At 57.3% G+C, this 10015-nt stretch overlaps 1 protein-coding gene across 2 annotated transcripts; it reads right to left on the reverse strand.

Moving 5' to 3' along the window:
- Positions 1 to 250: 250 nt before the first annotated feature.
- Positions 251 to 7520, reverse strand: CDKN1B (cyclin dependent kinase inhibitor 1B). Of its 2 annotated transcripts, none has more exons than XM_051640453.1 (3): positions 6588 to 7520; positions 5880 to 6010; positions 251 to 269 (listed from the first exon to the last, which is right to left on the reverse strand). In XM_051640453.1, exons 1-2 carry the CDS (start codon positions 7060 to 7062, stop codon positions 5889 to 5891), a joined length of 597 nt encoding a protein of 198 aa, XP_051496413.1. In that variant the 5' UTR covers positions 7063 to 7520; the 3' UTR covers positions 251 to 269; positions 5880 to 5888. The 2 variants fall into 2 exon arrangements, with proteins under 2 accessions (XP_051496413.1, XP_051496405.1); XM_051640445.1 differs by lacking the exon at positions 251 to 269 and adding an exon at positions 3115 to 4528 and having other exon boundaries at positions 6588 to 7519.
- Positions 7521 to 10015: the final 2495 nt, after the last annotated feature.

The raw sequence follows: 10015 nt of genomic DNA on the forward strand, positions 1-10015 counted from the left end.
TTGAAACAAAACATGTTGACATTGCTGGAGTGGAATGTTTTCTTTTTTTGCAAATTCAATTCACTGTTTCTTCAGGGGTTTTGTTGTTTTTTTTTTCAGCCGAAGCTTCTCAGATGTACAGATGGGTATGGATGTTGGAAAACTTCGTTTTTCCAGCTAATTTCCCCACTAGGAGGAAGAGCAGGCTCGTTCTCCCATCGGAAGACCGGTGGGTGTGAATACTGACTCTTTTAAGAACACACGGTTGGGACTTTCTCTTCCAAACGTCTCTAGGGGGAAAAAAAATACACAAAAAACCCAAACCAATACAAAAAAAAAAAAACCAAACCAAAACGGTCAGATCCGCATCCAAGAAATATTCCTGCTAAGGAACAGGTCTGTCCTGTCCTCCTCCTCTCGCGCCAGGGAGAGCAAACCCCTCCATTGCGCCCCCCAGACGCCTCCCCGCGCCCCCCGACGGGCGGGCAGCGAGGTGGGGAAGCGGGGCTCCCGGGGCCCAGCGAGCAAGGGACGGGGAGCCTGGGAAAGCGGGGAGCCTGGGAAAGCGGGGAGCTTGGGAAAGCGGGGGCAGCACAGGGAACCCACGGGCGGGTTTGTCCCGGCCGCCCACGCAGGACGTGTCCCCGTCCCCGTCCCCGCGGGGGGCAGGGGAAGGTGCCCCCCGGGGCTGAGTCCCCCGCGGGGGGGAGGGAGGGAGGGAGGGAGGGACGAGGGACCCGCTCCCCGCCGCGCGTGCCGGGCGGCCGGCGGGGCGTGCGCCGGGGCTCCGCGCGTGAGCGCGCCTGCCAGCGGCGGGGGCGCGCCCGGCGGGGACGGGACGGGGAATCCCGGTGGGGTGAGGAGAGAGAAGGGGGGGAGGGGGGGGATGGACGGGGGGGGATGGACGGGGGGGGGGGGGAGATGAGGATGGACGGGGGGGGAAGAACGGATGGGGGGAGGGGCGGCGAGCAGCCCCGCGCGCGCTCCCGCGGGGGCGGCCGCGCCTTTATTGCATCAGTCGGGGCGGGGCCCCCCCGGGCCGTTGGGCGCGCGCTGGAGGGCGGGCACCCCGCCCCCTCCGCTCCCCCCCCCTCCTCCTCCTCCTCCCCCCCATTGCCTTCCTGCCTTTCCCTCCCCACCCCCCACCCCCCGCGCTGCGGGAGCCGCCGGGAAGCGGCGGGGCAAGGTTGCCTCCAGCCGCCCGAGGAGGAAACGCTGCGACCAGGAAGAGGAGGAGGAGGAGGAGGAGGAATTGGTGGGCGGGGGGGGGCGGGGGGGAAGTAGAATTTGAAAGATTCATCCCGCCGCGCAGGCGGGAGGCCCGGCCCGCCCCGCCCCCGCGCCACCTTAAACCCCGGCGGTGCCGGGAACCGCCGCAACAGCAGGCGCGGGGTTGGGAGAGCTCGCCCCGCTGCCAGCTCAGCTCGCCCCGGGGAGCGGGGCGGGTGGGAACGGGATCCCCGCGGCGAGGGGCGGCCGGGAGCGCTTCCCCTTCCTCCCGCTCCGCTCAGCCCCGCGGGCAGCGGGGATAGGCTGGCTCGGGAGGCGCCGCTGCGTGTTTTCCCATCGCCATCACTTTGTTCCTGCTGCTGCTGCGGGAAAAACGACGACAACAACCCCCCCCCCCATTAAAAAAAAAAAACCTCACACAAACCAACAACCAAGCAGAACATAACAACACAACCCATTTCTTGTTGTTATTTTTTAACCTCGTCCGGGTGTTCCAGGGTTGCCAGCCCGAGCTGCGCGCACCTCCCGCAGCCCCCCCCCCCCCCCCCGTGGGGCGGCCTGGAGTCACCGCGAGGGCGGGAGCGGGGCGGAGGGCAGGGTGCTCAGCGATCCTTCACAGCCGGGGGAGGGAAAGTCCAGCGCTTGGCCCTGCCCCTTCCCTCTCCTCTGCCTCGGGGTGCTGTCTGAACCGCTCGGGGGGCCGAGGTGGAGGGGTGTGGGGGGGTGGAGGGCTCCCCTTTTCCCGGCTCTCCCCCAGCGCGCGGGCAGCGCAGCCCCGTGTTTTGGGAGAGGTTACAAAGGGAGGGCGAACCCAGGCGCGGTCGGGATAAACAACAGGATCGCGTTGCAGCGGGGAAAGGAGGCGGGTGGGAGAAGCCGGACGAGCTGCGGGGTGAGACTTGCACAAGATCGTGCGTCTCCCCACCACCCCCCTTCCCCTGTATTTACGTCTTTCTTTCTTTCTCGCAAGCCCGAAGGATGAAAACACCTCCCTCTCTCTGCATCCTCCGCGGGGGAATTGGGGAGGCGCGGGGGGGGGGGACACGCCCGCACCTTGCCGGCCGGGCAGGGGGGCGGCAGGACCGCTCATATCCCCTCCTCCCCGCTTCTCCGCGCCCCTGGGGATCCGCACCCTTCCCCCCCCCCCCATTTCGCGGTGCTCTCCCCGCTCTCCGGCGGCGAGCGGACCCCGCGCACCCCCCGCCCGGCTGCTGCCCCCCGGGAGGGGGAATCAGGCGACGGGGCGGTGCGGTCCCCGCCGGGACCTGGCTGTCGGGGCTGGGGGCGGAGGGGAGGCGGCTGCCTGCACCAGCATCGGCTGGGACAGGGGTGTGCGAGGCGCCATCTTTGCTAGCAAGGAAGGCGGTGGTGGGAGAAGATCCCCCGGGGCTCCGCGAGCAGCCGTCCAACAAGGCGGGGGGGAGGGGGGACACGTTAGCGGCACCTTTCCCTTGGCGGGGGGGAAGAGAGCCCGAGATGTTGGAACCCTCTGATCTAGAACTGGCCCAGGAAGGCGCTAATTCGGGCTCAGGTTGAAGCCTTAACGAGTCCAAACGACCTCAAGTTTTGACTAGAAATACTCGGCGATGTGCATTTCCCCCCCCAAAAAAAAACCACAACCAAGTAAAAACACCTCAAAAAATACTGTAACAGAGCAAATTCCACTTTTTTTTTTTTCTTTTGCATTCCGAGGACACATCACTCTCAATTATCACGGAGAAATAATACTGTGGTACTAAAGGTGGAGGAGAGCGAGCTGCATTCCTTCCTTTCACCTGCACTGGAGACAAGAGGAAGAGAAACCCAAAGGAAACTTGCTGTTATTTCTCGAAGGACTCTTTTTTTTTTTTATTTCTTCCTGCGCCAGGCTGAAGGAGGTTGAAACACACACTAATGAAGAACATATTTCTTATATATGGCAGTTTTCTTTATTGATTGCTCGATGTGAAACAATATCAATCTGGATTTTTTATTATTTTTTTTTCCCACACATTACAAAAAAAAAAAAATTTAAATTGGCTCAGTCTGCAATCCTTGAAGCACAGCCATATTAATTATCAGAAAAAGAAAAACAAAACGAAAAAAAACCAACAAAACCCCCCCTAAAAAGTCTACCAAATAGAGCATTTACAAATGCACAAAAACATGCCACTTTGGCTTTATGGGGAAAAAAATATTGTCTTCTAGATTAAAAAAAAAAAACACAAAATCTTTTAACATAAATAAGTTAGTATAATTTCTCAGTGTCTTTACAGAGTTATGTACACAGGTACACTTCAAACTTTTTATTTTTACATACAGATACACAGGCAATGTAGAAATACTGTTTAAAGATGTAGTATCCCTTTTCCCCCTCACACACAAACACTTTGGGAAGTGGGTCAGATCAGAAAACAATACTTGAGATCCAGAGCAAAAAGCCCTCCAGATTAGTTTAAAAAAAAAAAGAAAAAAGAAAAAATGAACCAAAACAAAAACACCAAAGCGAAACAACCAACCCCAAACCAGGAAATCAGGTTTTGTAACAACGGGATGATTTTACATGACTTCTACAGGCATCCACATTTCTGATATGGATTTGGGAGGGCGGGGGGGGACAGACGACAACCTTTGCTACTGTGTCATGGAATCATCACGGCTCCCACCTCTTCGGCTTAATGCAGGAGGAAGAAATTTCCCAAGCAGCCTGTAAGAATCTGCTCTGAGCAGGGTTACCACGATGGTACGTTAAAAAGAAAAAAAAAAGGGGGGGGGGGGGGGGGGGAAGCGGGAGAAAATACAGCATACCCACTTAAAGGGACAATACATCTTTAAGTAATAAAAAAACCTACACTGCTTCTCTTCATACATTTCTTTGCTTGCTACATCGTGAAAGCAAGTTCCGATCGGTCACCTTCTTCCACTCCCTCCCCCCTCCCGACAAGGTTTATGTGCTACATAAGGTAAAAACTATATACACAGGTAGTACAATGAAGCAAATAAGGAAATACCTAATTGCACAATGCTACATCCAATGCTTTTAGAGGCAGGTCTTTTAAGAGTGCCTAACATTTTAGTGTTATTGTTTTGCGCTTTTTTTTTTGCTGTTGTTTTGTTGCCGTTGCGGTATTTTTCTTTTTTTCTTTTTTTTTTCCTTTTTTTTTTTTTCAGTGCTTGTACAGGATCTCCCGGTCCCACGGAGCCCGGCGAGATGTGATTTTCGCTTCCACTTAACAACTTTACATCTTCCTCGCTTCATCGCTCCCCGCCCCCCCCCACCCCCCACCCCCCCCTTTCCCTCCGCCGCACCCGATGAACGAGGCCGCGCAAATCCTCCGCTCTGGAATGGGATAGAGGAGAGGAGAAGGGAGGGAGAAGGCGATTAGAAAACGTCGGGAAGAAACGCGATCCGCTGCGCAACCGGTTCAAACCGACGCGGCGTCCCCGGGGCGGGCGGGCCATGCCCGGACGGGGCCCCCACCCACCGGCAGCCCGCGGCCCCTTGTGCCCCTCGGCGGGGAGAGAGAGGCAGGGAGGGCAGCGGGATCCCTCCTCCTCCTCCTCCTCCTCTTCCCCTTCGGGCCGGGGCTCGCCCCGCTCCCCCTCCCCACCCCCAAACAAGCGGTCGGTAGTAGCGGCATTTGCATAGCCACGCATGCTGACGTGCTCCTCCACGGGCTCACCCCAGCGGGACTCATTTGTTGCAACTTCTGCTTTACAGCTTTCATCTCTTTTTTTTTATTATTATTATTATTTTTACCCCCCCTCCACCTCCTGCACAATCGCCAGTCGTGTTTGTAAACCTCGCGCACCCAACCTCGGCTCCCCAAACCGCCGGCGCAATTTACCGAACTCCCTCCGCCCCAGCCCTAGTCTTAAAACAAAACAACAACAACGAGGGGGGAGGAGGAGGGAAAAGGGGGGGGGGAGCGCACAACCCAGCTCCCATTAACCCTCTCTCTTCCCTTTGCCAGCGCCTACAACCGAACCAAAACAACCGGGTGGGGGGGGGGAAGAAAAAAAAAACAACAAAAACAAACAACCCCCCCCCGCCAAAAAAAAAAAAAGAGAGAGAGAGGGAAACACAACCTCGCCTAGCTCGGTTTTTAAAGAAAAGTGCCCGGATTCCCCTTTAGACCCAACTTTTGAACTTCTCTCTCCCGGGGTGGCAGGTCGCCGCGACGTGCGACATACACACCGACTTTAGAGGTGAAAAAGCATCGCGGGGGGAGGGGGGTTACAGACGGGAAGCCCTCCCCCCCACCTCGAAATCCCTCGTCATCCGACATCACGCATCACGCCTGTGAAACTCCGTCCCTCCACCCGCACGGTGCCTGGGCCAAGCCCCCCCTGCTCCCCATCCCTGTCCCGCAGGATGGAGGGCAGGCAGGGTCGGTCCCAGCGCGGCCGGGGCTGCCCCTGCCCCAACCCGGGCACAGCCCCACGACGCTGCGCAGCGCTTCTAGCCTTGTTTTGTTCAAGCTCTGCACCTCCCACCCTCACCCCCTTCCCTCACCACACACCCATTCCCGAGCGCTTGGGGGAAAACCATCCATCCTCAGACCCCGCAGCGAGTGCACAGGGTCCCAAAGTCCCTTCCCCTCCCCACCTCAGAGAAGCGGGATACCCACTCGGGTCACACTTTCACTCCCTTATTTGCATCCTAATGCCAGACCCTACAGTGAACCTACCTAAACGGTTTACGTTTGATGTCTTCTGGGGCTTGATTTCTTGGGTGTTTGCTCCACTGAACTGGCACTGGGGGAGTCTTCTGAAATCTCTTCTTCTGTTGTGTTGGCTCTTTTATTTTGAGGAGAGGAATCTAGGAGGGGAAAATTAAAAACGGGGGGGGGGAGCTGATATTAAAATATGTTCCTGCCAGATGTGTGCTCGGCATCCATGGGGGTAGATAGGGCCGGGGGGTGGGGGGCGGGTATTCCCGGATCCCCATGTCAGCTATCGGCTACATGAAAGCGAGCAGGGGGAGGGGAGATGGGCTTCTCTCTAGGTAAGAAATCCAGGTTTCGTGATTTCGGCTAAAATCCCTATCCCTCTTTTACTTCGCACGAGCTTTACGAACCTCCTCCCACCTAGGCGGGAGGCCGGGTCCCCGCAGAGGGACAGCGAGGAGACGGGGAAGGGAGACGATCGGGCATAGAAGGCTTCGCCTTCTAAACCATCTACCGGCTCCCGTTCGAGGCGGGACCCCCCCTGGGACCACAAAACAGCCCCCTTTAGGCAAAAGGAGGCGGGGGAGGGGGTACACCGAGCCGGTGCCCAGCGGGGCGCAGCCCACGGCGGTCAGGCCACGCGTGGCACGGGCGGAGGGGCCGGGAGCCCCGTCGCTGGCACCGGCACGGCCGGCGGAGAAAAGCGCTGCCGCTGTAAGGGTACGTTACCGTCGGTGGCAGGTCTTTTCCTCTGCCCAGTGCACTGCTCTGCACAGTCCGTCTGGTTTTCAGAAACATCAGTCTTTTGATCTACACAGTGAGTGTCCTCTGTGATTCCCTGAGAACCGACAAAAACCACGGTTTGGCAATTCCCGTTTACATCCAAGCTCTGGCGGCCGGCGGACTTGCAGACAGTTTTCAGTAGCCTGGGGGGTCTGAAGTAGAAGTCGGGCGAGCTCCCCTTCTCCACGGCTTGCCACTCGTACCTGCCTTCCAGCGGCTTGTGATTCTGGAAATCAAAATTCCACTTCCTCTGGCATGCCTCCTCCATCTCCTGGCGGTGCTTCTTCAAGTCCCTGTTTAATTCTTCGTGATTCACCGGCCCGAAGAGGTTCCTGCAAGCTGACGGCTTGGGGTACTCCGACTGTCGGGCTTCCATGCGCTCCAGGGTAGGGCTCCCATTAGAAATACGGACGTTTGACATCTCCCCCCACCCTCTTTTCTTCTGGCTGCGGTTGTTTTGCTCGCTGCTCTCCCCCCCACACACACACACCAGCCGCCTCCTCCTCCTCCTCGCCGCCTTTTTATTTCTCGGCGCTCCGCGGCTCTCCTCCGCGCCTCCTCTCCGCGCTGCCCCGCTCCCCGGCCCCGCTCACCCTCCGAGAAGGGGCGAGGAGGTTCCCTCGCATAAGCGCCGGCCCGGGGATGAGCCCCGAGCGCCGCCGCCGCCGCCGGGGAGCCCCGGGCGGTGGAGGAAGCGGTGCGCAGGGAAAGCGGCGCTGTCCTCCGCGCTCCTCCGCGCCGCTCCGCGCTGCTGCTGCTGCTGCTGCCCCGCCGCCGCTGCCCCGCCGCCGCCCCCGCCGCCCGCACCGCTGCCGCGTAGTAAAAGCGAGACGGAAAAAAACAAGGCGAGACGAGCCCTTTTCTCGGTTGCCCAATATGGCGATTGAAGGGAGGCTGACGAAGAAGAAAATGATTGACAGGACGAGTCTATTTAAACAGCCCGGCCGAGCCATTGGTTACGGCGGCGGGCACCGCCCCGTCGGCCCGGCCCTACCTCGCCGCCGCCGCCGGCTCTAAAGGTGGCCCGGCCCGGGCTGGCCCCGGAGCGGCGGGGCTGGGCTGGGTCGGGTCGGGCTGGGCTGGGTTGGGTTGGGTTGGGTTGCATTGCAGCCCCGCCGTGCCGTGCCGTGCCGTGCGGGACGGAGCCGAGACGGGTGGGAGGTCAGCGCGCTCGCCGCCTCCCTCCGCCAAACCCGGGCCCGGCAGGATTTGTGCCACCACCCCCCGCCCCGAAACCCCCACCCCCACCCCCCATCCCGTTGCTTGCCCGAGAGGCCTGAGTAATAGTGGCGGCTGGTTGCGTTTTGACACGTTCCTGTGACAGGAGGCTCCTACCGCTCTGATGTTCCCGGGGTGGGCTCTGGGGCTTCATCCCCTCCGAGGTCCGGGGGGGGACTGCCTGCTTTCCCCCCTTCCCCACCCACCCATCACGGGACACGCAGGGGAAACCAGCGCCCTGACCCCACAGCACCCCGACCCCACCGGCTGCAGAGCCAGGCTGGTGGCTCTCAGGGGAGGGAGGAAGAGGATCATCTCTTGCAGGTGAAGGGATGGCTCCAAAAAACCCTCTGCAGGGATTTCAGTTCTCAGCAAGTAGGGGAAAGAAAAAAAAGCATTCGGTTTTGTCCTGTTTAAGTGCTCGGAAGATGAGATGAGCTAAGAGTCACGGCCAGGGATTTTCTGAGCTACTTCCTCGGATAGCCACAGCAGGTGTGGTGGAGATAAGAGCAACGCAGTGTCCTCTCTACCCTCTTTGTCTCCAGCCCCTTCCACAGCCACCTTCTCTCACTAGGCAGGGCAGTCTCCTCAGTGCCTTGCAGAACACAGCAGGTGCTCTCAGGTGCTGAAGGATTTGACTTTTCCAGGGGCCCAGATCCAAGACCTGAACCTTTGGAGGGCTGGAAACTCTTCACACCAATCCATCTGGCCAGGTCTCCTCTGTAAGCAAATCAACCCTCTCTAAATTTTGCTTCTGGGAGGAACCACACCAGTGACAAGCTATCTCAGCAAGGCAGGGGTCAACACAACTGGGTTTAACTGGCTGAGAGAAGAGTCAACTGATTTGGCCTTGAAAACACAGAGATTTACCCTGTGCTGTACTTACATACACACAAACTCCCTCTGGTTTGGGGTCTACAGTTTCAATCAATCACTGAAACCTTTGCTGCTGTTGCTCTTGTGAACTGATAACTGCAGATGCTGAAGAGGGGACAAAACCATTACTCAGCATCACCAGCACTCAAGGCCAGGCCACAGCAGTCTGCTTGCCTTCCTCAGCCCCAAGGTAGTAGCCCCCAGCCTCTGCTCACATCACTCATCCCAGTAATCTCAGTGTAGTCAGACCCAAGTTAAAAAAAAAACACACAACAAACAAAGAGCAAAAAAACAAATGAAATTGGTTTCAAAACCACAAGGTTGAAATGAAATATTAGCCATGTTATTTTTATTTGTTTGCTGGTTTTTCTAGCACTCAGAAGTTGTTTTCCAACTCCTCTCAGCAACCACAAGTTCTAGTGATTCACTTACAGAAAATTAAAGCTGACATTCTCATGTCTGCGGGAGCTGAGGCTTTTTTTTTAAGTTGCAAGTCCATGATAGAACTGCATCAGCTGGCAAAGCAGGACCTATTCATCTGCTTTATTTGCAGGATTTCATCTTGGTTTCTCCAGGCTTTCCTGTCTTCTGTAGCCACCAGCCAGGAAGTGCCACTTCAAACTTCACTTTCTCTGTCAGGTGTGAGACACTTGGCTCGATTTGTTCATCTACACAAGGGAGTGGTAGGCTAAGAAAGTGATCTGCAAAATCAGGAGGCTCCCTAAAGATGCCCAGGGTTCACCCTGCTCATGGGGCCCTGCCTGCTGGTGACTCCTTAGATGAGGAGTTCCCAATTCTCTGCTCCCTGGGAGTCACTGCTTGGCTCCCGAGTCCACAAAAGAAACGCAACCCCCTTGTCGAGAGGATTACGACATTGTACCAAAGTAGAAACACATACCACGGGGCGGGGGGGGGGGGGGGGGGGAAAAAAAAAAAAAAGGGGTGGTTGGGGGGGAAGGAAGAAAAAAAAAAAAAACAGGGGTCCAAATATTGGAAAAGACTGCGTGCCCCACAGGTAAACAACCAGGAACACGGGTGCAGTGCAAAAGAGCACTGATTTATCTGCACCCTTTGGAGAAAAACAAAGGAAGAAGTTACTGCAGGACAAGAACTTTCTCTTTTTTGTTTTTCTGTTTATACCTCCTCTAGCACAAGGGCCTGGGACTAAGCCCCTGGATGCTGTACAAGTATATTGAAACCGAATAATTAAAGCCAAAGAGGCCGGGGTGGGGGGTGGGGAGGGGGGCGCGGCGAATCGTTCAAGCCACTGATGGAAGCGA

Source organism: Apus apus, chromosome 1, assembly GCF_020740795.1.
Source record: "Apus apus isolate bApuApu2 chromosome 1, bApuApu2.pri.cur, whole genome shotgun sequence".
In the NCBI taxonomy this organism is placed as follows: Eukaryota; Metazoa; Chordata; class Aves; order Apodiformes; family Apodidae; genus Apus; species Apus apus.